Here is a 27530-nt window from a genome sequence, read left to right on the forward strand (position 1 = left end):
TGTTGTGTCCGAGGCTGGAGATCCGCAGAGACAGGAAAGAAGGCCAGGATTCTCTATATATCTTTATTATACAGACTGAGTGTTTATATAATGTTTCACATTATATATTATTTTAGTACAGACTGAGTATTCATTTACTTTTAAATCATGTGTTTAGTATTATATATTATATTATTGTACAGGCAGAGTATTAATATACTGAGTATAAACTGTAGATAATTTGTTTAATATTACACAGTCTCTTTCCTCTCCTCAGGCTGCTTTCATACTATCACACTCAGTCCACACCTGGTTCCCTGCAGTGACCTGAGTTGTTTCTTTCCGTGCGAACTTAAATGGTTTCCCACCAGCCTGAAACGCATGAAACGGGAAATAAACCTATTTGGTTACCGTAAAGAATATGCTTGTCGCAGATTAATAAACAAATCCCTTTAGACTTTTTCCAATCCGTTTCGCTGTGACTTTATCACAATAAACACAGACACAAATACTCACTCGATCTCCTTCAGGCTGGTGCATTTCAGTATGCAGCGGCGCAGAGCGGGAATAGACACGTCTGTGATGGAGTTTGACATCAGGTTTAGCTCCCTCAGTGTGCAGCTTTCAATGAGAGCGGAGATGAGATCAACAGTGCAGCCATCTGTGAGTCTGTTACTTATCAGCCTGGAGATCGGTGGAGAAATAACAGGAATCAGATTAAACGCAGTGTTTATTAAAGTTTATTATACGGCTGGTGAGCAGAGAAACATGGAAATAAAATGCATTAGATTAAAAAGCAGTGCATGTAAGCAACTGTGAGATACTCCAGGTCTCGAACTGCCTATGTACTATATGCCATCAGTTTCTTTCCTAAAAGAGAACTGCCTATTATAAGGGTGAATTTAAATTCCAGACTCTGCGGTGAGGTAAGGATTGACACAAACATTGTACAAAGATATAGATATATTTATTCAGATTAGTACGAATTATAAGCAACGAAAGGAAGAATGTGTCATAACAATGCTTATATATGGATTCACAGTTAACACCTATTTAATTTGACCTCATCAAATTCTGCGCCAGAGATAGAGTTGCAATGTTCGATGTCATGTATATTTTCATCCGTCTTTTTAATCCCAATATCATCCAATATCAATATAATCCCGATATTTCATCCAAAGTTATCCAAGTATTGTTGTATGCTTCTCATTTCGATCACCTAAAAATATCCAGGTATTATTGTAAGCGCAATTCGATCAGTCGTAAATAGTCAGCTATTATATCACGTCCAACTGGATTCGTCCTTTTTAATTTTTCTTTCTGACTCTCTTCCAAATTGATGTCCGTTTATACAGTTCATTAGATGTCCTTTCACTGAGTGTCTTTTACAAAGTCATAGAAACATAGGATCAGAGAATTATTCAGCAGCACACTCGGCTAACTTGTCTGTATCGGATCTTCAGAAAGCGCTATCCAAATCAATCCAACTCCCCCGCTCTCTCTCCGTATACCTGCGAACTAGTCCTCCCAAAATAATTATCTACTTCTTTCTTAAAACTGTCATCGAATCGACTTTCGCCACGCATTCAGGCAATGCACTCCATTTCCGAGCAACTCGCTGTGGGAAAAAAATCTTCTCACTCCCTCTCTGTTTCTTTTAACAACTATTTTAATTCTGTGTCCTCGGTTATGGACCCTCGCACAATTGGACATATTTTGTTGTTTTCCACCCTACCGAAACCCCTCATAATTTTGAAAACTGCAACTAAGTCTACTCTTAACTTTCTTTGCTCCAAGGTGAACCATCCTAGCTTCTCCAGCAGCTCTCCGGTAAACAGTGATTTTTAGAAAGATTTGTGCGATCGTTTTCACAGCTCTTTGGCAAACATTTTGGCAGTGATGAGTAGTGTCGCAAATTTCCTCTGCGACATCCTTGAGTTCTCTTTCCAGATCAGATAGGTTATCCATATACTCCTCTGTAAAATCTGATGCTACAAACATATTTAGTAATATTGCAAATTCTGCAGGATTAATTATTGTGTCGTCTCCTGTACCTACCTTCAGTGGCACGGTTCCATCGTTTGCTTTCCTTTTTCTCTTAATGTAACAAAAAAACGTTTTGTTAATGCCATTCACATATTTTGCCGTGTTCAATTCGAAGGTTTACTTTGCTATTCTTTTTTTTTGCATTCCCGGCTTGTTTCCTGATATCGAATGCCACTTAATTCTGTTCTACTTTTCCTCATGGCCTTAAATCCCTTTTTCCCCTCTTCATGAATCTGATTTGTAGTCCCGATCAATCCAGCAGCATTGCCTTTAACCTTTGTACCATTGCATCGCATGGGTACATATTGTTTCATTGCCTTCATAACCATCGCCGTGAAGTAACTCCATCGTTCCTCCACTACCATCTCCATGTTTAAGATTGTCATTCCCACTTCGAACAGACATCTCTCGCGCAAAAAAAGAAGCTTCTCTTGAATTTTACCATTTTTTGAATTCTCAGAAATTCTTGTGATGTCCATTCTGAATGCATTGTGTGCTCGCTGTTGTTTAATGGTTCATCCACCGATAAGTTAGAAATTTGATTATAAAAAATACTCATTATAAAATCCAAGATGGTATCTCCTGCTGTTGGCTTTTTTATACACTGAGTCACAAACCAGTACTCCTTTAACTCTAGAGATCTCTTCGCTATATAATAATAATAATAATAATAATCCTTGCATTTGATATAGCGCTTTTCACGTCGGGAGGACGTCCCAAAGCGCTTCACAGAACACACTGTAAAGTGAATTGACTGTATATTTGTGGGCGAACGCGGCAGCCAATTGCGCACAGCAATGTCCCACAAACAGTCGTAGATTGAAGTGACCAATTTATTATTGTTTTTTTTGGTTTTGGAGGGATTAATATTAGGCGTGTGGAGTAAGGAAACTTGCCCAAGGTTTCGCCCTGCCTGGGATTGAACTCAGGTCTCTCGCTTGCAAAGCGAGTGCTCTAACCACTGAGCTACAGGACTCCATATATTGACTTCATTATCACAGTCAACTTCTGTCAAGCTAAAATCTCCAACTCTTACTGGTCGCCTTCGTTATCATATCCCACAGTTCCAGATTGAGCCTCTCACCCTGGGTTGGGGTTTTGTATTATACTCCCAGTAAAAGTTTACCTGTACCATCTTAACGGACGTAGTTTACGATGGCAAACTGTGGAAGTTTAACTATTGGAGAACAGAAGAGGACAATTTTAAGCGTGCCATAATATGTCCCACGGGTCGCAAGCTTACTATTGTTGTTCGACAGGATTAATGGAGCAGGGAATTTCCTTCCCTGTGTGGAGAGAGTGAGCACATACATATGTCGAGCTCTTAGCTGTTTGATTTGGATATAACTACACGCACATTGACGGTTTCCTACGCGTGTCAGACATCCGTTTGATAACAACATTCCTCCTTTTTGACCACACAATATAAAGGCATAGCACTATGTGTCAAGTGAAGCACTTTTAGACGTCTAAAAATATTCGTATTAATAATAATAGTGATAATACAATGGGTTAAAAATAAGCCGCTCCTACCAGCACATCACTACAGATTCTGGTGCCACCACATGGTTGAGATTTCTTGTTGATACATGTTTTGTTTGTGATGTAAGAGATGCCGTATGGCCTGACACGGTCCCAACAATTCCTGCCACAGTATTCAACGCTAAATGATCAGAAGGTGTTAATAACATATTGGGGGAATTCATACTTGTGGCATTTCCTTATGAAACAATGTGGTACTTACTCCAGCGTCTTTATTTTACACTTGGGGTTCCTCAAAGCAAGACACAATTGCTTCACTCCTGAATCTCCCAGTTCATTACTGCCCAGATTCAGCGCTGTCAGTGAACGGTTTGTATTGAGAGCGGAGACGAGATCTTTAGTACAAGCATCTGTCAGATTGTTGTCTGTCAGCCTGGAGATCAAAAAACATAGAGATAAAAGGATACACACAGTATTTATCATTGTTTGTTATATATCCCGGAGATGAGCGGCAACGAGAAAAAACAGGGGACAGAGTTAGTAGTGTTCATTTCAATGTATGACACAGCCCGGAGTTCAAAGGCACAGACAAAACGGTGCAGAAACTCAGTGCTTATCAAGTCTCGTTACTGCAGCATGAAACATGCGGAGGACAGGGCTCATGTCTACGGGCTGAAAACCTGTTGAACCTTGGAGATCCCAACGGGCCAGGGGACCTGGAACATTTCCCGATCCTGCGGATTAGATCCGGGAGGATAGGCACCCTCGTGTCATATCAGATCTCCGTGAACTGGAGGTTCCCTATGGCAGAGATCCATCTTCAGAACAGAGGTCAGGGTCAGCGGGAGCCGAGGTGTTTCCAACATGACCCGTGTGGCAATGAGTTATCTAAATATTCAGTGGTCCGCGTCTTCTGCCTCTCTCGCCAGCAGTTTCCTCACGTCCACTATTGACCCAACTGTCCAGCGCCTTGGGACGTCCTCCCGACGTGAAAAGGCGCTCTAGAAATGGAATCTTGTTGTTTTTGTTGTTGTAGTTGTATGACAGGATGCTGTAGGATTGACAGAAACCTGGGACATACTAATATATCAAATTGGCAGCTCAAAGCCCCGACGCGCTGAACAATCCACAGTGGATCAGCAAAAGTAAATTAGACAGACTACGATGTCAGGGCAAAGCTGTATGATTTCAAAAACTGTTACATTGAAGGAGCGTAAAGTGAGCAGAGGCCATATTCCACAAAAGACAAACATATGAGGAATTCACAGCAGTTGGGTTTGGAGACTGTTAAACTTGGTGATGGGTTTCCATATGTAATGCAACCCCCCCCCCCATCATTGACAACGCTTGCGGTTTCCTCAGTCTGTGGAGGATTTGGATTGGATACAAGGGGTGATTTTACCGACTGGAGTGAGCTGTGGGAGGAGATGCTCCTATCCACGTCACTAAAGCTGTATTTTTTCCAACATATTTAGATTTCTTATCAATACACGTCTATTTTGTGATGTAAGAGACACTGTCAAACCGATTCGTGGCACTAACTGATCAGGCAATGTTGTAAATACAACATTCAGTTATCGCGTGAGTTCAAATTCGAAATATTATATTACACAATGTGTTACTTACCAGAGCGCTTGTAATTTGCACGCAGGGTTTCTCAGAGCCACACACAGTCGCTTCACTCCTAAATCTCCCAGGTTATTATGGCCCAGTTCCAGCGTTATCAGTGAGCCATTTACACTGAGAGCAGAGGCGAGATCCTCTGCACAATCAGCTGTCAGATTGTTGTTATACAGACTGTGGATCGGAGACACAGAGAAAAAAGCATGGATGAGAGGAAGCACCACAGTAACACACTATTGGCAGTAAAAGTAAAATACACTGAGGTCAAACTGAGACGACAGTACTCCACCAGGAAGAAGCAAGAGTCAGAGACTTTCTCCATTCCCAAAAAAATATGGGGCCACAACCTTTTGCAATAGCACAACCCGAGCTATTCTACGATTAATTCCCTGCTGGTTGTCGGGTCTCGGTTACTGTTGAGTGAATGGAGTCACTTCGGGATTCACTACGGGATCTATGTTGTCTGCTTGCTAACCGATGCGGTCTGCATTCCAATAGAGCATTGTGCATGAGGATCAGTCAGTCTGCAAGCCAAAGCCCTAAATCTTCAGTGCTGCCTGGGGTAGCTGATGGAAGTTTCCATTCACAATGGGAATATTTCAGATTTTATGTAATAAAATCAGCACTTACCCACGGTGCTTTGAACGAAACACTTTGTTGTTACATGTTCAGATTATAATTTAATTGTAGATGGTCGATTGCACTATCACACCGATTTTTGCTACAATATGCAGCTATTCTGATCAGTCAATATAAATAACCTACTGAGTTAACATAGGAATCCTGTTTTGCGAAATGATATACTGAAACCGTATGTTAATTAATCCGGATTCTGTATTGGACATCTCGGGTTGCTGTCAGCCACATGCAATCGCTTCACTCCCCAATCTCTCAGATTGTTTATCGAGAGAGTGAAGACAAATGTTACATATACGAATCGTAGTTATAGCTAACAGATTTTAACTGAAGAAAACAAATTCAGAATCAATCTTTTTAACAGATAATAATATATAATGTGGGAATTATTCTAGTATAGGTAATTTAGTAATAGAACGGTTTACGTTCCGCTAATATCACCACGTTTTGTAACTGCCAGACAAGCATTGATTCAATGTCTCATCATTTACTCCCACATTTCATACACAGGCTTTACTGAAACAAGATTAAATGGGTGATGTTCACGCGAAGATTCACTTGTTTATCTCTCTCACCTTCTGTTAGACGGTGTTGCTACACAGGATACATATGACATTTGTACATTATTCGTTTGCTCTCAATGCATCAGCACCATTCATAAACATAACATAACATGTAGGAGCAGGAGGAGGCTATCCGACCCATCAAGCCTACCCCGCCATTCAATGGCTGATCTTCTAATTTAACTCCAGCTAATAACCTAACCCTGCCCTATCTGCATATCCCTTAATCCCTTTTGCAATAAGAAATTTTCTAAGTTTTGAATATGTCAACAGTGTACAGTCATACAATATTCCAGGTGTGGTCGGTTGAAGACAGTTGCAAAGTACTCATTTAGGGACTCTCCCATGTTCTTATCCCCCATTACAACTTCGCCCGTGTTTGACTGAAGTGGACCTACATTTACCCTCACTAGCCTTTTCCTCTTAATATATTTGTAAAAACTTTTATAATCGGACTTAATGCTCCTAGCTAGCTTACCCTCATACTCCCTTTTCTCGCTCTTAATCAGTTTTTTAGTTTTATTTTGCTAGTTTCTTAAACTGTCCCAATCATCAGATGTGCTGCTTTTCTTGGTAGTTTTATAAGCCTTTTCTTTTAAATTGATGCATTCCCTAACTGCTCCAGTTAGCCACTGGTGAATTGCTTTCACTGTGGTACTCTTACTCCGCAAGGGAATATGCGACCGCTGAGAATTTTGCGCTACATCCTTAAATATACTGCTTTTATATCATCCCTCATTAACAGGGCTACACGCCAACTCTTTTCACACAGTGCCTAACTTTCCTGCAAACTGAGAACCCTGGAATATTTAACTACCACTCTACATCTCCTTGTAACCATGCTTCAGTGATAGCTACTAAATCGTACCCGTATGTGCCTATCTATCTTTAAATTCATCAGTTTTATTTCGAATGCTTCGCGCATTCAGATGTAACATTTCTAATTTTCTAACATTAACTCTACTCTCTGACTCCTTATCTACTTTGCCAAGCTTCTTTCCCCCAGTTAACATATTCCTATTACTGTTGTTCTACTGTTCTGCACTGTGACCTTTACTTTTTCTAATGCTAACCTATGATTATTCTTGCTTATATATTCCCCCCACACTTTACTGTTTAAATTCCTATTTATTTCCCAGTTAATTCGTTTGGCCAGGACATTTGTCCCAGCACCATTTAAATGCAGCCCTTTTCTCTGAAAGAGCTCTCTTTTCCCCAAGTACTCGTGCCAATGGCTCATACAGAGAAACCCCTGAGTTCAAATTAAGGATGAGCAAATCAGCCCAGTTTTACAGAATGATATCCTGCAAATCGGCATGGAATATAGATTAAATTTATTTGGATGATTGTCGGTCATAAACTGCATTGTATTTTCGATAAATGTCAATCGACCTCAAATGTTCTCCTCAGCGAGCAGACGTGGTCTCCGTTTAACATGTCATCCAAAGCATGGCACATCATACGTTATACGTCACCCCACGACTGAACTGGAACGACATCTTATTGTGTATAATTTCGAAATACTCTGGTGGGGCTTGAAACCACAACATTCTGCTGTGGAGGTGAGAGTGCGACTCAATAAGCAAATCTGACTCATGAGGACTGGTTGAAACTTGTGACACTGTCTTGCAACATAACACGTTAGACTATTTTGAGGTAGATTATACTTTACAAATCAAATAGATTGGCGTTACCTCAAATGCTGACATTTTTGCAGTGCAGGAATCAGACGCTGGAGTCCTTCATCCTGAATGTAGGAGCTCTCCAGATCCAGGTGTTGAATTGTGTCACATAGCCCAATAGTGTGAGCCAGAACAACACAATCTATGGGAGTCAGTCGCAATGAAGCAGAATCACCAAATGTTAGCTTTTGTACAGATCCCAGTGTGAGCTGTGTCAAGGCTTTATTCTGAGACTCAAACAGGTAGTGGAGTGTGTTAAGCAGTTTCCTTTGCCCAGTGACGGTTTCTACGTCTTTGATCTGAGCTTTGAACGTCTCCTTCAGCCAATCGATCACCGCACAGGTTCTCTGACGGCAGAATGGACCCAAAAATTCCTCCAGCGGCTGAGCTGCCCGTGGAGATGAGAGACCCGCCACAAAGCGCAGGAATATCTCAAAGCGACCATCCTCGTTCTTGTGAGCTTCATTTAGGAGTTTCCGCAGATTTCCTGGATTCTGAGGCAGGAACTGAGCGAGTGCGGCGACAAACTCCTGGATGGTAAGGTGTGGGAATGTGTAGACCGCATTGTGCTCTGAGCACTCTTCCTCCAAAAGATCCATGAGAAAACCAGAGAGGAACTTTGAAGATTGGAGTTCACATTTGATCAGGTCTTCATTATTAAAGACAATGTTTCTCTGTGAGACTCCAGTGAAGGCCATCTCGCCAATATTCAGCATCTCATTACGGAGGCTTTCCATCTTAACACTGTGATGTGTCAGAATATGGTAAATATAATAGGAGAAGAGTTGTGTGATTGTCTTAGGAATTTGCTGTTTGACGTTGTGTTTACGTGTGAAGAAGGGACCCAGAGACAGACCAAGGATCCAACAATAGGACGGGTTGTAGCACATGGTGAGCAGCAGTTCGTTTTCCTCCACGTGGCTGTAGACAGAAGCCGCCAACTCCTCATCCTCAAAGAACTTGTGAAAATATTCCTTTCTCTCGTCACCCACAAATCCCAGGATTTCAGCCCAGACACTGACCTGAGCCTTTGACAGTAAATATAATGCAGTGGGGCGGCTGGTCACCAGAACTGAGCAGCCTGGCAGCAGATTTTTCTGTATTAAACTGTACACAATATCAGATATATCACAGAGGAATTGTGGATCTGTGCACCTGCGCCGAGGTTCTGCGTCTCTCCGATTTTGACCGAAATCAATCCTTCTTCTGAATTCATCCAAACCATCAAATATGAAGAGCAATCCCTTTGGGTGTTTCCAAAGCTCGTCCAGAATATCCCTGAGGTAAGGATACTGCTCCGCGATCAGACGGCTCAGGGTTGTTCTGTCGTGAATGGTATTCAGGTCTCGGAACTTAAAAACAAATACAAAGTGAAAGTGAGGATAGATTTTGCCTATGGCCCAGTCATGGACCATCTTTTGCACCATGGTTGTTTTTCCAATCCCAGCCACTCCACTTACAACTGCGGAAGTTCCTGTCGGAGAGTCAGAACCGCGTCTCTGGGAGGTATGTAAATGACTTCCTTTCGAGAAGCTGCTGTGGAACAATTTATCAGTCCGGATTTTTTCCAGCTTTCCCCGGAGCTCCTTCTGTCTCCACTCCTCGTGGTCTCGGCCTCTCGCCAGCAGCTCATGTTCTACAAGTTTCCGGTGACGTGTATCGGAAATGATGGTCAACTCCATGTAGCGATCAATCAGCTGAAATATCTTCACCTTCTCCTTGATCAGGATGGTCTTCACTTCCAGCCTTTCACTTTGTTTCTGCAACGTCGCCTTGTGTAGTCGTTGAACGTCTTCAATTGGAAAATTAACACAAGGTTAAACACACTTCCAACACCTACCTGAAGGCAGATACTCAATGCTGTGTGGGTTTTCAGTTGAGAGGATGCTGTCTATGGGTTGTGTGTCACAGAATTAAAATTCAGAAGACTTTTAATTACAGATTGTGGCGGAGGTGAGCAGAAGAAGGCGGTTGGAGAAAGTCGCAGAGGTTGGAAGGGGTGGGAGAGTTTCAGAATATATAGAGGAAACTGAACAACTTCAATTCAATCAACAGGAGCGAGGAAGAGAGTGAACACTGTTGAGGATAGGCGTAATGGACGTGTGAAACTTAGCATTTGGAGCGGCTTAAGTACGGATGAGTTCAAAACTGATAGATGCTAATGCTGGAGAGGGCCTCCAGGAGGGGAAGATTATAATCAAATTGATGTCCCGTTATCATTCAAATACCAGGTCATTAGTAATTTCTGGAAATCTCAGTGTAAATGGCAAAGATTTAGTCACTGTATTTCAGAAATGAATCTACTTGTTACACTACGGACTTGTCACAAACCTTCCAGATTGCTGGGTACCTCTGGTACACGTTGATCATTCATCACCTGGTTTATCAGATTGGAACCTGTTTGTACAGAGTAATTTGCATCAGTTGTTGTGAATAACGTATCCATGTTGTTTCAGTAAAATATGTAACAGATTATTTAATGGAGTAACTGTGGAATGATACTCTACCATATTTCTGTATTTCAGTCATTATTTTGTTCATTTTGGGAAAATTCGTTCTCATTTCCGCAAAGGTTTTCCACATCTCTCGAGAGACCCGGGAACCTTTCCCCAGCACGAGGTTGAGAAGAAGTTTGGAGCTTTTTTCCGTCTGCCCACTTTTTGTGAGCTCAGTGAGTTTCTGCAGAGCGTGAAGAGGAAAGTAAAACGTCAAGGCTGATTGTGATCAGGATATGGCCAGTTCCAATTGGCGTGTCTCCTCATTGTGGATGAGGTTCCGCAGGCACAGGTTGTCCTCCGTTACCTCGCTCAAATGGTTGTTATTGTGTGAGGCACCGAGTTGATTTTACACTGTGTCATAGCCCAGCATGACCTCTCTTCACCCGCCTCTCATAAAAAGTGAGCGGGAGCTTTAGCTGACATACAATAATGTAAAAAGAATCAAATTGAAGCAATGTTCCGGGGAAATGTGTCACAGCATCAACCTGGTTTCATTTCCCAATTATTATACACTTTCTCCGCATCCGTTTGTCCTCTTTGAACGGATTCCCTGCAGCTCATCCACTCCATCCCGAATTACCTCCACCTGATCCCTTCTATTGAGGAACATTCACATAGAATATGGACGCACAATCAAAATCTACCTAAAAGTAGCTGCTCAACACTGTGTGAATTTTCAGTTGGATGGTTGTTTTACATCCTTCTAACCATTCACTTGTTTATATAGACGGGATAGTGGTTTTGTCCTTGCCGCTTCAACATCCACCGCAATGGTCACTGAACATTGGGTACAAAATACCAGCTCGTGCCAAAGGTGAAAGCTATAAATTCGAATTTGTATTGAAAGCAAAAATTTTGCTCTACCAACGTAGAGACATAAATCAAATAGGATTTTTTTCCCCATCTGACTACCTACTTGCTGTTCGGGCTGGCTGAGATGTTCATTTCTTGTCAACAAAGTGATGACGCCCTCCATGTCTACCTCAATGGCCTGTTCTATTCTGTGCCGGTAGACCTTTGTGAGTTTGAGCAGCTGGTATTCATCATACAGGTCGAGCGTTTTGGAGAATGTTTCCATTAAGCCTGTCAACAACAAGTCACACAATCAAACACATTCCATACTTCAACGCACGTTCATATCTTATATATATTTACATATTCATCATTATGCGTCAACCTGGCTCAGTGGTAGCACACTTTCCTTGTAGCCAGAATGCTGTGGGGTGAAGGACCGCGTTAGAATTTTCAATCACTGTATAATTTACACTCGAAATCTGCGCTTCACAGCTTGGGCCACAATCCTGCATTTGAGACACTTCGCTTATTCTAACCAACATGCTGCAAGAGGTTTGAGAGCTGAAAACCATCAGTTACGCGCCACTCTCGAAATGAGAAGAACGTGATTTGATTCCCTTGCTGATTGAAACCTTTGACATGTTTTCTTACTCCACATATCTATGTTTAGTTAGCAGTAAGTAGGAAACCAGTTGTTAGCCGGGCAGCAGATGACTTTCGGGGAATAAGTAATGCCGCAATTTTTTTCAAAAAATGTAATTTGGTCACTCAATCGAGGACTGTTTGTGGGATACTGCTATGGGCAATTAAGTGCTGGGATTCGCCCACAAAACATACAACCAATTCACTTTGCAGCCCAATCTGTGAAGGGTTTCGAGACACATAACCCAAGTGATAATGTGTTACATGAAATGAAAAGAATATTATTATTAATTATTATCATCGATAATCGAGGACCCATCTGCCATTTACATGATCACATGACCAATTCAGAAGGAATGTGTTCCGTTCAACAAAACCCCCAAATAAATTCACTCACTCACTCCATGTATGGCACTTTGCTGTGTGCAAACTGGCTGCCATATTTCACCCACAGTCATAGGATCATAGAATTATGGAGCACAGAAGGAGGCCACTCGGCCCAAAGTGTCTATGCCGGCTCCTTGTGAAGAGCATTTCAAATCAATCCCACTGCCCTTCTATCTCCACAGAGCCCGGCAAACTTGTCCTCCCCAAATAATTATCTCCTTCTTTCTTAAAAGTTGTTATCGAATCGGCTTCCACCACCATTTCAGGCAATTAATTCTAAATACCAACAACTCCGTGAAAGAATATCTCCTCTCCGCCTTTCCGTTTCTTTTCGCAACTATTCTAAATCGGTGCCTACGGGTTACCGACGTACCTAACCAAATCAAATCTCCTTTACAATACATCCTTGAAAAGTTTTGAAATTGTCTCGACGATGTAGTTGGAGCTACATGAAATGGAAATTTAAAAAAATGCATGAAATTTCGACAGCTCTTGTTAGCTCTCTCTGTGTTATTGCGAACGGATTTTTTGAACTTGCCTGTCTCCGTTTGGTTTTCTTTGCTAGCTGACGGTTGTGGGTTAGGATTGGGAGCCTCAGCCATGATGATTTCGGGTGATCAAATATCCTCCATAGATAAACTGTCAGGATAAACAGATATTCGGATATCACACGTGGATGCAGCATTCAGAAAGCCAATCAACACAAATATTTGCTGTCCAGTTTACTATTAGATAAATCAGTACATGTAACCAGGAAGCAAATGAGGAGTTTATCTGAAAAACAATTGTTTTCGGACACTGTGAAAAAGTAATTTCGAAGATGTAGACAAGCAGAATCAGCAGAATCTTCGGTTATCCTCACATCCAATATAGCGCTCTCTCCAATTGCTGCACAGAAGTACCAGTCAACACTTGATCCCATAACTCATTGGAATTGTGAACGATTGAAACAATGTAACAGCTGTGACGGTAACTCTGATAATTATCTTAGTGACCGCAATTACGTAAATTAAAATGACTGGAACAAGAGTGAAAACCATGGCCAAAGCTACATTTGTATACATCAGAATTATTCATTAGAAACGGTTCAGTCAGTTACAGAGTAAGCGTAAATCTCTCATCCGGAATTACTGGGCTTCCCATCCATCATAAGACCAATATCAGTGTGACAATATAACCTCCCACTACAAATTGAACCTTTAATCCAGTACAGTGATAATAATATTAATCCTTACATTTGATATAGCACTTTTCACGACTTCGAGGCGACCCGAAGCGCTTCGCAGAACAGACTGTACAGTGAATTGACTCTATTGTGGGCGATTGCGACAGGCAATTTCGCGCAGCCGTGGTCCCACAAACGGTCGTAGATTGAGTGACCAAATTATTATTTTTTTTCTTCAGGGATTATTATCAGGCAAGTGAGTAACGAAACCTCCCCAAGGTTTCGGCCTACCGGGAACCGAACCCAGATCTCTCGCATCCGAGACGAGTGTTCCAACAACTATGTTTTAGGACACCAGTATTATAGTAACCTATACAATTCAGCCCATCTACCAGGCTATGTGTCTGATCTCCTGCCTGTGCTCTTCGCTGCTGCTGATCATGAGTATATCGATCTTAGCGTTGGAAAAATCGTCGTAGCACTTCCTCGAGACATTCCAAAGTGATTAAAAGAAAAACTTGTGAAGAGAATTGGTTGCGCATCCGTGGTTGATAATTTTGAAGCTCATTTTTGCAAAAATCAGTGAAACGTATTCAGCATCAGTGTGTAATGTTGTCTATCATGGACATATTAAACAAAGAAAACAACTTGTATTTACAGAGCGCCACTCACACAATGTAGCATCCCAGATGGCTGGAAGGTGGTGGAGCACGACTCCGAAACGTGGAGAGGGGACTGGTGACCGAAGGTCTTCAGGTACGACCTAATAATGGGACAGGAATGGGCAAGGCGGAGGGATAGAAGGTGACTTTTCCAGAGTTTCGGGGTGCACTGGCTTGAAAGCGCAGCCACCAAAGGTGAAAAGAGGGCACGAACGACATGCAGACAAGTGGAGGCAGCGGACAAAGCTTTGGGGAATAAGCATATAGGAGAAGTTGGAAGGTGCATTATATGAATGGATTTTGAAAGCATTGTGAGTATCCTAAAGTCGATCTGTTGAGTGATACAGTGCCTGGTTAGCACTGCTGTGATGTGTTATGGAGTTTAGTATTTGTGTGTTTGCGGGTGACAGTGTTTGTGTTCAGCTGGATTTTGTAGATAGGGGCTATGGGGAGAGGTGCATAGAGTGGCATTTAAATAGTCAAGGCGGGTGGTGACGAACGCATGGATGATTGTTTGGGTTGTGACTGGGGTAATGTATGGTGAGATGTTGGCAATCCGGGAGAGGTGGAGGATAGTGGTCCTGGTAAGGGACCGGATAATAATAATAATAATAATAATCCTTGCATTTGATATAGCGCTTTTCACGTCGGGAGGACGTCCCAAAGCGCTTCACAGAACACACTGTAAAGTGAATTGACTGTATATTTGTGGGCGAACGCGGCAGCCAATTGCGCACAGCAATGTTCCACAAACAGTCGTAGATTGAAAATGACCAATTTTTTATTGGTTTTGGTTTTGGAGGAATTTGTATTAGGCTCTGTGTGGAGTAAGGAAACTTGCCCAAAGTTTCGCCCTGCCTGGAATTGAACTCAGGTCTCTCGCTTGCAAAGCGATTGCTCTAACCACTGAGCTACAGGACTCCAAAATGTTGGGAAGGAAGGGCAGCTGTGGATCAACCCTCACGCACAAAATTGAAATACTGCTCAAAGTCACAATTGCACTTTTCAGGCTGTCACACTATCAAATCACCCTTTCAGGCACTGTTCATTCAGTTAGAGTAAGAGCGTAACTTTCGCTTCCCCAATCACTGGGCTTCCCGTCCATCATCAATCTAACACAAGAAAGATATTGCCAACTCCTTCCTCAACATTCAACTGCAACTTTCGCTTTGATACTGTCAGTTACCTGCGCAATTCAGCCCATCCACTGTGTTCTGTGTCAAATCTCGTGTTCCTGCTCTTTGAACTCCATTTGTGTATCAGTCAGTGATATGTTATCAAGGCGAATACGTAACGTTGCACTTCATGGATATTTTCAGGTAATAAAACTGTGGGTTGGGCTCCGGACTTGGGACCTGCACGTTAGTGATCTCAAACTTTCCCTCCATAAAAGTCAATTACATGAGATCAATCTTATACAAGTTAATTGCTACTTGTGGCGAAACAGAAAAAGAAGGTGGCATTCAGCGTGTAAGATAAAGCCTTAAACATAATTAAGTCTGGTACCCCACAGGGCAAATGCTTGTGAGCAGCATTCAGAAAGATATGATTTGGAGTAATGAACTTCAAACCAGCGTTAGATATGCTGGGAATCTTCAGCCACAAAATATGTCGTCGCAGTGCAGCCACCAACGGTAACATTAACAACTTCGTCGCAGTATCCACACAGGTGGTGCCTCGGAGCAAATAATATTAATTGTGTTTGATTCTGAGCTGCATTTTTTGAATTGTCAGCATCTAATATTACGAAACCCATCACCATCCTGAACAGTAACCGAAGCAACATAAACGACTTGCACTTATACAGCGTACTCCAAAACAGGACGCTATATAAATGCGCTTCAGAGTGCCACAGAGTACACAACCATCCTGAGAATTCCACACATTCCACTTTACATGGAATTCCTAGAAAGAGAATGTCGGAATTGAATGTTCTCTCTCTCTCTCTCTCTCTCTCTCTCTCTCTCTCTCTCTCTCTCTGTCTCTCTCCTCTCTCTCTCTCTGTCTCTCTCTCTCTCTCTCTCTCTCTCTCTCTCTCTCTCTCTCTTTCTCTCTCTCTCTCTCTCTTTCTCTCTCTCTCTCTTTCTCTTTCTCACCCTGTTTCTGGATCTCACTGCTTCTCAGTTTTTTGTGTGACGCATGCTGTTTTGGGCGACCGCAGGATTTGCTTTGGGGTAAGTGCTGGATTCCAACCAGCGTAAACCTCAAGATGGAAGGGTTGAAACAATAACTGTAAAAGCAGCTACCCTGGTTCTTAGGGCAGCGTAGAGTACAACAACCAGCATGATGGACATTGCTGGAGGATTCTGCTGCGAGAAAGGTTTGGACAAGCTCAGGAACAGACCATTCGTCCGATGCAGAGAGGCGGTTGCTAAAATTCGACACGAAAGCTGATTGCTGGACAATACTATTTTATATCAATCACATTCGTGAGTAGATGTTGGAGTTAGCTTATCCCTGACACGATACTAGAATCATTGGTTAGTTAAATGAATGAAACAAATGACATTTAGCCTCTCCTTCGGTCGCTGCTTCCAAATTTCTTCAATTGCTTTAAACTTTCATTAGTAACAAAACAACAATTCAGATTATCCGCTCGCATGTGGAACCGTCTCCATAGGCATAAACGTTTTAATTATTTCACTGCTCCATTTCAGTCACAATCAGATCTAATAAGAGACTCACCGTTTTCTCAGGCTGACTGAGTGGCGATTCCTGCTTCTGGATCCCGAGCCTCTCAGTAATGTGGCTTCAGGGTTCTCGTTTTCACAGGTAATAAAACAGCCTGGTCAGAGTCCAATAGTTAAAGTCTGGCTGTAAATCACAGCCGCGCCCTGTTCCCTCGGAAATTTCCACAGATGCAAAACCTTTACCAGTTACAAACATTTCCACTAAAATGTTAGAGATTCAACAACAAGATTACATCTGCATAGCGCCTTTCACGTGGGGAGAACGCTCCAAGGAGCTGAAAGGTGTATAGCATTTATGATCCATGCTGCGTTCGGGGGGAGAAGGGAGGTGAGGGAAAGGGTGGTGGCCGATAGCATGGTTAAAGAAGCGGGTCTTGAGGCGAGAATTGAAGGAGGCTAAGGAGGGGTCGAGTCGGAGTGATTGGGGAATAGAATTCCAGAGGTTGGGGGCAGAGTAGCTGAAGGCTCTTCAGCCAATGGTGGGGTGGGTGGGCCTGGCTACGAGAAGCAGTCCAAAGCCGGCTGAGCGGAGGGAGCCGGCGGGTTGGTAGGGGTTTAGGAGGTCGCAGATGTAGGGTAGGTCGAGATCACCGAGAGCTATGTAGGTGACGACCAACATTTTGAATGGGATCTTCAAATGGAGTTGGGAGAGATGAGGTCACGGAGTTGGTGCGGGAAAGGATACGGGCTGCAGATATCTGGATTACCTGCAGCTTGTGTAAGGAGGAGTTGGGAACGCCGACAAGCAGGACATTTAAATATTCGAGCCTGGAGGGCATGAAGGCATGAGCAAGATTTTCAGCGCCCTGCGGGGTAAGGCAATGGCGGAGTCGGACGGTGCTACGGAGATGAGCGAAGGCAAAGTGTGTCATGGCTTGGATGTGACGAAGAAAAGACAGTTGAGGTTCGAGCAAGACCCCTTCAATACCTATAGTATCGATTTACGTTGTCCAGAAACTCGCAAACGTGTTGGCTTGGAGAATTTGTTTTCACGACCTATTAATTTATGTAAAGCCCTGTCGACAGTGTTATTTGATACAGACTACCAATCCTTCCTTGCAGTTCAAAGTCTAACGCTGCTTACCTAATTCCAGATAATATCATAAAACACCCTGGTTAATGTCCAGCACTTAAAGTCGTGCTGTAAATCATAGCTGGAACATGTTAACTGTTACAAAAAGTTCAACTAAAAAGTTAGGAATTCAATGCCAGCGTGCGGCAAGAACTCGAAAATCCATGTAACCCGAGCAGGACTCATGGAAGGTAAGTCAGGCAGCGGCAGGGAATAATAGGTGTGGTCTCCTGGGGATCGGGACCAGTATTAGCCAGAGCGGTAGTCGGGTCTCGGGGATCGGGAGTGGCCTTAGCTTGATGCAGCAGCCGGTAGCTGTAGGGTACGCTGGGGTCTCGGGGTTCGAACGCCGACCATCACGTGGCCAGCGAGAGCCGCACTTTCGGTCTTTCCAGATTTTCCAGCCAGTCTGCCAGACGTCACTTCCTCTTGCCAGGTTTGAATCAAAGCAGGTAGCAGGTATTCTACATTAGAATTTAAAACAATGTGTCTCACTTCCTCGGTCTGTCTGCGTCCCTCCGTTCCTCTCATCCTCTGTCTGTCTGTCTAGCCTGTCCTTCCCCTGCAGGCAGCTCATTGCTAACCACAATGTTCGCCCTCCACATTCTGCACCACGACAGCCACTTGCAGGCTGACATTCTTCCACTGAACCCGCCGCCTCTTAGCGTCTGCATCTTAGCTGCTGTCCTCGAGCTGGCCCTCACTCAAAATGCCCCCCTGCCTGCAACTCTCCCGCTCTGTCCTTTTCCCTCTCCTCCCCGTAGATCTGCAAACGTGTCTTCCTCAAATAATTATCTAATTCTGTCCTGTCTGTTCCATGTTTAACTATTTTTGCTTCTCAGATTGTCTGCCAGACATCGAGTCCTGGATGTGCTGGATCGAGTCCTTTCTATATCGGGCCGTCAACAAGACCAAAGCCATATGACTGGCGCCCACAAGTGCATCCGCCACTCAGGAATTGAAAGAAACATCATCCAGTGACGCGCACTCCAACTCAACGAGTTATTCCGGAAATTTGGCATCTCGTTTGACCCTCAACTGTCCGTTCTACCCCACGTATTTGCCGTGACATTCTCTGCCTTCGCCTGCCTTGCAGTATTCCCCGGTTCTACCACACTTTAACCGTGAAGCCACCGAAACTTTCATTCAGTCTCCAATGCCTGGGCTGCAGAAGTCTGGAAACTCTGCAGATTGTGTAGCTTACAGCTGGAGGCTCGCGCAATCAGAACATTTGTGCACTCATACCAACGTGATGAATGTGTGGTTGACGTTCCTGATGGCTGCAAAGAGGAGATGGTGTTGGAACCAGGTTATGTGGGAGGTGGCAGGAAACTGAGCAAGTGAGAGCGCGGTTCCCGTGCAAAGGTGTAGAAATAATGATAATAATGAAGTCTCACAAATATACCAAGACCTATAAAGCAAACTAAAATACAACATGAAGACAAAATAATTGTTAATAAAATTACAGCTTCGGCAATCACGAAAGGAGAAGGTATGAATAAGAAAGTTGAATGCAATTGATTAATCAGATTGATACAATGGCTGTGATTAGGAATCGACTTGATAACGTGGTTCGATCAATGCTGATTGTAGAATATCTCTTCTTAAGATCGGTTAGACTTGTCTTCTTGGTTCCCAAACTTAGATCTTTTTATCACGTCTGCCAAGTCAGCAGTGAGACTTTCAACAGCTTGTTTTACCATTCATTGATCTGTATATTCCTTTGGTTATATATAGATGTTACTAATGTCTTTAAAAGTCCATGCAATCAGTTCTATTTCAGCCAAGCAAGTCATGAGTCTTCACGATATCATTTTTGGTCAATTTAAGACAAACCAGAATTCTGGGTTTGCAAACTATCTGGTCCCCACCGCGAGTGGGTCAAGCTGACAATACAGCCCAATATCACCATCAGAATCTTCACGATTCCATTTTACCTCAACCACCACATCAATCCTTTCAGCTAATATTAGCACCCGAGATTACAGCACATCATTACCAATAATATCATAATTCAAAAAACAGTATAGTCACAGCATTTTGAAACATTTTTTCAATGGATGTTCCCTCTATCCTTGCCCGCTGGCTTTGACAATTACTGAAATACTGGAATCGACTAATTAAATGTTACATAAAATAAATCAGAACAATGACATTCTTAATACTATCACTTCTCCTTGAACTGTCACAGTTTACCTATTGACCGCGCTTTCTACAATATGCGACGTATGCAAATCCCGCGCAGTTGCCAATGTAGACACTGTCTTCTGTGCAGTTATTGACCCCTGCTGTGAAGTACAAGATACAATGAATTAAGCTTGTCCACTCATCTCAAGAACAGACGGTCGAGCTGAAATTGAATATGAAGATCGGCATTGTGGGTGGGAGGGTAAGCGAATTATAAGTCGTCCCAGACGAAATCGCTGGAAGGAAAGGAACCTTCATAGGATGTAACGAGCCATTGTCAGTATTTGTAGGAACTGAATCATAAAGTGAAATCTCCCGTTTCTTTAAAGACTTTAGTTAATTAATATAATTACAGTAAAGTTGGTGATCATCATGTGAAGTGGGAATAGAAATTTGATCTCTTTGTGCTACTAACTCAAAACACTTTCACTACTAGTTTTACCAGGGATTCAATTGTAGCTTGGACATGACAATTAGCTGTAAAAACAGTTTCGCTTGATGTACAAATCGAAGAACTAAATCTCTGAGCAGCCTGTCCTGGTCAGCATAAAGCAGCGAGTGTTCGTTTGTTTGTACAAACCAGAGTGAGAGCAGTGAATGATAAGTTGTCGCATTGCTTTTAACTGCTTCTGTAAACTTTCAAATTCAGAAGCAACCATTTGTCCCAAACTTTCTTCAAAATTTGATTTTTTAATACCTTTCTTAGTTTCACCTTTACAATCCTTCGGTATTGGTGGGTTTGTCATCGGCTTTATGTTTATTCCTTTAACATTGCCCTTTCTTTTACCTGGATTGATTTGACTAGTTTTGTATTTTAAACCTCGCAGTGAACTCCTGTTCTCCTGCACTCTTTCAGATTTTTCCTCCACTAAGGCTACTACTTGAGCTTTAAGTTTGTCGACTTCTTCATGTTTCTCACGTTTAGAACTGGAGGATTTACTGATTTGAAGAACGCCTCCAGTCGACTGCTGGAGGGTTAATAAGGCACTCAATGTATCCAATTTTTGTTCCATGGGCGATGGTTTAGAGGTGATATTAAGGCAATTTTTATTCGGTTTGACCCCGGTTATAGCTCGATCGGAAAATCACAAACAAATTGCCATCTACCCCCACCTTTGTAGCATTCGGTAGAGTTATTACTCCAATTACTACCCCATCCTCCTGCTGTTGCGCAAACAAAAGCCGATTTCTCGTGCAGCTGCCCTTTTAACTTAACAATTTGTTCCGTGATTTTCTATCTGCCATCCAGTTTCTGCTGTCTTAACCGCTACCTGGCAGGCACCTTGCAGATTATCATTTTCACCCTTCAATAGATCCATCTCCTTCTTTAACGCTTTCATTCCCTTCTTGCTTCACGTAACTTTTTTTGCTGCTGTAATCCCATGTTAATCAACTTTGCTTGACTTCCCATCATACCAGTTAGCTCTGCAATCCTTATTCGCTGCTTACTTTGTACCTCCTCATTCTGCGTATCTTTCCGTTCACACTGTTCTTTCTCTGCTTAACTTTCTCCCTTCATTTTATCACATCGCAACTCCAGCTCCGCTATCTTCGACTGTAATACCTTATGCTCCTCCGCTTCTATTACTTGGGCTACTTTAACTGTCGCAGGTTGACCGAATAAACGTTGTTGAAGAAATCCTCATAGTTTCTCGACAGCATTCACATTTTTAGCCTTTCCTGCCACAACCTTATTCCTGAGCCATTCCTCTATTTGTGCTTCAGATCGAACTGGTGCTCTGCATGATTTCTAATTTCTCGTACTCTGCATCCGATCCATCCCGCGGCAAACTTATCCTCCTTTTGCTCATTCTGTATACTGTGTTCTGGAATTCTTCCCTCCGTTTGGTAGCTTGGTTGATCAAAGCCCAGCTGAACTTATCCTTTCCTTTTTCAGCCATTTCCTATTTTAACACTCTAATCTTTTATCCGCACAATTTTCATAATGCAAATACAAGTTAAACTTTTACCACAATTCTCCAACTATTTCGTATTGAACACACAACGGTTCCCGAAAGGCGTCATACCCTTTTACCTTGTTAACCGAGGTGGCCTCGAACCACACATTCAGCACAATTTTTAAACCTGATGGCCTCGAATCACACAATTGTTAACCCTGGTGGCTTCGACCAACACAATTTTTAAACCTGCTGGCCTTCAACGATTAAATTTTTAACCCTGATTGCCTGGAACCACATAATTTTTAACCCTGGTGACATCGAACCACTGCAAACCGTACTTACCTGGTTTCTTCGAATAACTTGTCCGGATCAAAGGAAACATTTCTACAAAGAATGGCACAATTATAATAAAAGTGACCAAGATCCGTAGATGGCAGGATTCGAAATGAGCGGTAGTTTCCTATTGGATTTCTAACCCATCCACTGAATGACTACTGGACAACGAAATTCAATTCATTTGGAGTAAATCTTGCTTGCACCTGATTGCGTTAATAATTTTTCCCGTACTATAATTGTGTTTAAGTGTGATTTGATACTTTGCATTTCATATAGTTGGATAGTGTATTTTCACATTGTCGTGGCAACTTCAAAACCTTCGGAAGATACGTTTTTAATTGACAGATATTCTGACAGTGCATTTCGGGGTGACGGTTGACAAATTTTCCCTCAACGTACATTCATGAATTTAAATGAGAGCGGGATTTGAGGCTCCAACATAAAAAGTAATTCAATTCAATTTGAGACTGAATTCAATTCAGACGGTGCATTCAGTCGTCAAGCTTTGCAGCTCAAGCATGTTAAACACCAGTATTCTCCAAAGCACAAACACTATTCCCACATAATTGATCGGAATCAAGTCAACAATAATATGAAGAATCATCTGAAGTAGATGTATCCAACCGCTGAAGCATGATCACTCCATTCCGAACATAGGAATTTCTATGTGCAGGTTGCATGTAATTCTTAAATTAGTTCTCAGAATGATAATGGGTTTGCCAAATCCGGCTGAAAACCTGAAGATTTCAATGTAGGTCATCTGCTCACCACACTCAATCTCTCTCTCCACATCAACTCCCCCATTCACAGTCACGGCCACCCACTCGACTTGGTGATCACCCGGGGCCTCAGTATCTCGGATGTCACTATTACTGACAAGGCCGTCTCCGACCAAAACTTCATCTCATTCACCACCGCCACCCCACTCCCCACCTCCACCAGACCCACCACCATCTTCTACCGCACCTGGAAGAAGTTATCCCCACAATCTCTAACCGATGCCTTGGAGTCCTCTGAACTCCTCTCCCTCTGGCCTTCAACCCTCACCGACCGCTGTTCTCCTCTCAACCTCTCCACAACACTCTCTCCTCCATACTCGATACTCTTGCCCCCATCACCTCCCGTATTGTCTCCTACTCTCGCTCCTCCACCTGGTTCACCACCCACCTCCGCTCACTGAAGAGCCCGGTGCGGGCCGTTGAACGCACCTGCGTCAAATCTGGCCTAACGGTCCACAGGTAAATCTGGCTGGACCTCCTCAAAATCTACCGCTCCACTCTAGCCTCGGCCATGTCGTCCTTGTACTCCAGAAAAATCATGGAGTCGAAGAACAACCCCAGGATTTTGTTTTCTACCACATCCCGACTCCTACTTCGCGCACGTCATCTCCTTCAACCTTCACTGCGAGGAGATGCTGGATTTCCTTGAATCCAAAATCAAGGGAATTCGCTCCGCGGTCACTTCCCCTCCAACATCCACCCACCCCCAACCCCCTCTCTCCCACACTCCAACTCCTACCCATCCTCCCCTATGCACTTTCGTACCGGTTTCCCCACCCTGTGTCACCAAATTCATCCTAGCCCTGAAATCCACCACCTGCTCCCTTGACCCCATCCCCACTCCACTCCTTATCTCCCAGGTCCACCTCCTCACCCCACATATCACAGACATCGTCAACCTGTCCCTATCCTCTGGCTCTTTTCTCATTGCGTTAAAAACTGCCACCATCACCCCCAACTTGAAAAAACCCACCCTTGATGCGTCGCAGCTATCGAGCTTCCGGCCCATCTCCAACCTGCCCTTTCTGTCCAAGGTCCTGGAACGAGTTGTCGCCTCCCACCTGCGCTCTTTGCTCTCCACCCATTCACTATTTGAACCCCTTTTGTCGGGCTTCCGTGCTGCCCATAGCACAGAAACTGCCCTGGTCAAGTTCCCCAATGACATCCTGACCATTTGTGACCAGGCCTCCCTCTGCCTCCTCGTCCTCCTCGACCTAACGGCAGCATTCGATACGGTCGACCACGCTTTCCTCCTCCACCGCTTGTCCTCCCACCTCAACCTTCAAGGCACTGTCCTTGAGTGGTTTAGGTCATCCCTCTCCCACCGTCTTCACGCTGTTTCCGCGAATGGCTTCTCCTCCAGCCCCCGCAGTGTCTCGTGTGGTGTCCCTCAGCGCTCTTTCCTCGGTCCCCTCCTCTTCACCCTCTATATGCTCCCCCTTGATGACATCCTCCGCAGACATGGGGTTAACTGACACGTGTATGCAGATGACACCCAAATCTACCTTTCCTCCTCTACCCTCAACTCCACGACCACCGATGTCCTGACAGTCTGCCTATCCGAAAACGAGTCCTGGACGAGAGACAACAGCTCACCGTGCGTAAAACTGAGGCCCTCCTGATTGGCTCGCATCAGCGCCTCCGCACCTCAGGTGCTGACAGCATCAGCATCCAAGGCTGCACTCTCCACGTCTCAAAGCCAGTCAGGAACCTCGGTGTTCTGTTCGATCCTGAGCTGTCCTTTCTCACTCATATCCGCGCCACAACTGGCACTGCCTTCCATCAACTCCGAAAAATCGCCAGACTGCGGCACTATCTCACCCATCACGCTGCTGAAACCCTGGTCCTCGCCTTTATCACCTCAAGCCTGGACTATGGGAACTCTCTCCTCGCCGGCCTTCCCGGCCCTCCCTCCACAAGCTGCAGGTCATTCAGAACTCTGCAGCTCGTGTACTGTCCCGCACCAGGCTTCGGGACCATATCACTCACACCCTCGCTCGCCTCCATTGACTCCCCATTCCCCTGAGGATCGATTTCAAGATCCTCATACTCACCTACAAGGCCATTCACGGCCTTGTTCCCTCCTACCTCTCTGACCTACTATCCCCCTACCTACCTGCCCATAGTCTCCGTTCCTCTGGCTCTGGTCTGCTCCATATCCCCCGGCCCAATCGCCCTACCATCGGTGGCCGGGCCTTCAGCCTCTCAGCCCCGAGGCTTTGGAACTCTATCCCCCATTGCCTTCGTATTGTCTCCTCCCTTTCCTCCTTCAAGGCCGGTCTCAAGACCTTTTTCTTCGACCGAGCCTTCGGCTCCCCTCTCGACTCTCTACCCCTTCCTCGCTCCCTCCCTTCCCTCCCCTCACCCTGACCATTTCCCCCCCAATGCTCGGTTCCTGACCCAATTGTTCAGCGCCTTCTGACGTCCTCCTGACGTGAAAGGAGCTCTATAAATGGAATCTTGTTGTTGTTCCTACTTACTGCTGCGTAAAAAGTATTGTGGAGAAAGGAAACTTGCCTAACATTTTGACCTGGCCAAAAACAACATTGGCGGTCCTTGAACTGTTTTTCTGTGCTTCTGAAATGTGTTCATCATAAACATGTGGTGCTGTGGTGTGGAGGAAGAATCACCCAAGCACTGCGAAAAATACGCTATGAAATCTGATTTGGGTGCGACAGTTATGCAGAAGCTCAAGGAAGAAGAGTTCACACCTGCAAATAGCGACTAGCAATATATTGTCCTATTTATATTTAGTTATATTTTAAGTAAAATATTAAATGCACACTGACGACTATTATATTTGTATCAATAATTTGTTCAATCCACAGATAAAAATAAGTATTGAATACACATAATTAATGTTAGCAAATAAAATCAACCATAATCCGTTTGCAACGAGATATCAGACTTTTATTATTATTCGTTCGTTATTCCCCAATATCCCGGTGGGTCAGACCAAAGGCCGGTAGAATCAACAGATCTTATAACAGAATAGTAACACCACAGATATCTCGAGTTCAACACTGTGTCTTTACATTCTCCATGCTTTGAGTCTTCTTGCTTAGAGCTTTCAATCTTCCATCCGATATCCTCAGTCTAAGAGTTTCTAGCTCTCAGTCTTCCATCTCCCGTACCCTTGTCTCCGTAGCACGGGAAGACCCCATCTCCCGTATCCTTTTCTCCGCGACCCGGGACGGCCCCTTCTCCAGTACACTTACCTCCGCCACCCCGGATTGCCCCATCTCCCTTACCCTTGTCTCCGCGACCCGGGACGCCCCATTCACAAAGTGAACGGAACTCTTATAACGATATTCGTGCAATCATGTTGCGGACACTAGATCACCTGGCTGAAGTCATTTTGGGTGTACGTGCCTCAGCACACATACACATTGTCCTTAGAACCACTGCTATCTGAGTTAATTGTCTAAGATAGAGGATTGATCAGTCCCGGACTGTATCTGGTGCTCGTTAATTTGTGGTGTGGGCTCATTAGTACATTCCTTTTAAGTGACTTGTTATTTCTTATCAGGTCCCGCGATGGTGCTAAGGTCCTATAGTTTAAGCAACTCGTTTATTAGTTGCTATTTTTTAGGGTTGCCTTCTGTCGCTTGGCAGGCCCTGTCAGAATCTAGCGACTTATTGCTAAATCGAGATCCTGTGTCGACCGGTACCTTGGACCGTTATCTCTGTGGGAGTGTTGTCATTTACTAATAATAGGTTACCCCCTGCCCCTTTCCGTTATTCTTTCAGAAAGAGAGAAAACCAGATGTGTCCTATCCCATGACTGTCATTCCAGTTGTCCCGCACACTTAACTTAAAAGGTAACCCATTCACAACATCTATTATGATTGTAGAGTATACCAAAAGTTTATATTCTAACACCCTCCCTCACTGTGCAACCTGCTGACCCCATAACCACCTGTCCTTCTTACCGTTCAGCAGTCTATGGCCTGCTTCACGTCCCCACTTATCCCGCCTCTTCGACGGCCGGACCTTCAGCCTTCCTCCACCGCCCCGCCAACATATGCCACAATTCCTTCGACTCGCTCTACTCTTATCCTCCTTCAAGGTGCGCTTACAAGCTTCCTTTTCTATCGAGCCTTCGACCACGCTCTAACACATTACTTTATTTAAACAAATGGTACAATGATTATAGAAACCAGTTATTATTACTTAAATAAATATATGTTGTGAATTTTGTGTTTGCAGCCTACAAAAGACATGGTTCATAGATAAAAATAAATAAATTAATGCGTTTCGAATATACACTGTTTGAAACGTTTCTAAACCACAGCCAAAACGTGTTTTCATCTCTGCCCTCAACTCTATTAAAATGCGATACATTACACATATAAGACATTTATTTACATTGCGAACAACTCCAAATCCAAACATGTGCAGAATC

At 43.6% G+C, this 27530-nt stretch overlaps 1 protein-coding gene across 2 annotated transcripts; it reads right to left on the reverse strand.

Moving 5' to 3' along the window:
- Positions 1-56: 56 nt before the first annotated feature.
- LOC103189833 (NACHT, LRR and PYD domains-containing protein 3-like) lies at positions 57-16924 on the reverse strand. Of its 2 annotated transcripts, XM_007910366.1 has the most exons (11): positions 16846-16924; positions 12872-12972; positions 11426-11592; positions 10519-10690; positions 10343-10408; positions 9472-9803; positions 8024-9363; positions 5134-5304; positions 3770-3940; positions 496-663; positions 57-351 (listed from the first exon to the last, which is right to left on the reverse strand). In XM_007910366.1, exons 2-11 carry the CDS (start codon positions 12933-12935, stop codon positions 264-266), a joined length of 2739 nt encoding a protein of 912 aa, XP_007908557.1. In that variant the 5' UTR covers positions 12936-12972; positions 16846-16924; the 3' UTR covers positions 57-263. The 2 variants fall into 2 exon arrangements, with proteins under 2 accessions (XP_007908557.1, XP_007908556.1); XM_007910365.1 differs by having other exon boundaries at positions 8024-9803.
- Between the last annotated feature and the right edge of the window lie 10606 nt (positions 16925-27530).

This window comes from Callorhinchus milii, unplaced genomic scaffold (assembly GCF_018977255.1).
Source record: "Callorhinchus milii isolate IMCB2004 unplaced genomic scaffold, IMCB_Cmil_1.0 Scaffold40, whole genome shotgun sequence".
In the NCBI taxonomy this organism is placed as follows: domain Eukaryota; kingdom Metazoa; phylum Chordata; class Chondrichthyes; order Chimaeriformes; family Callorhinchidae; genus Callorhinchus; species Callorhinchus milii.

Coding starts and splice junctions, on each gene's coding strand:
- LOC103189833 (XM_007910365.1), bottom strand. CDS start 12,935: ATGGCTGAGGCTCCCAATCCTAACCCACAACCGTCAGCTAGCAAAGAA. Junction 11,593..12,871: donor AGAAAACCAAACGGAGACAG/GCAAGTTCAAAA, acceptor TGTTGTTGACAG/GCTTAATGGAAACATTCTCC. Junction 10,691..11,425: donor TCAGCCAGCCCGAACAGCAA/GTAGGTAGTCAG, acceptor CACGCTCTGCAG/AAACTCACTGAGCTCACAAA.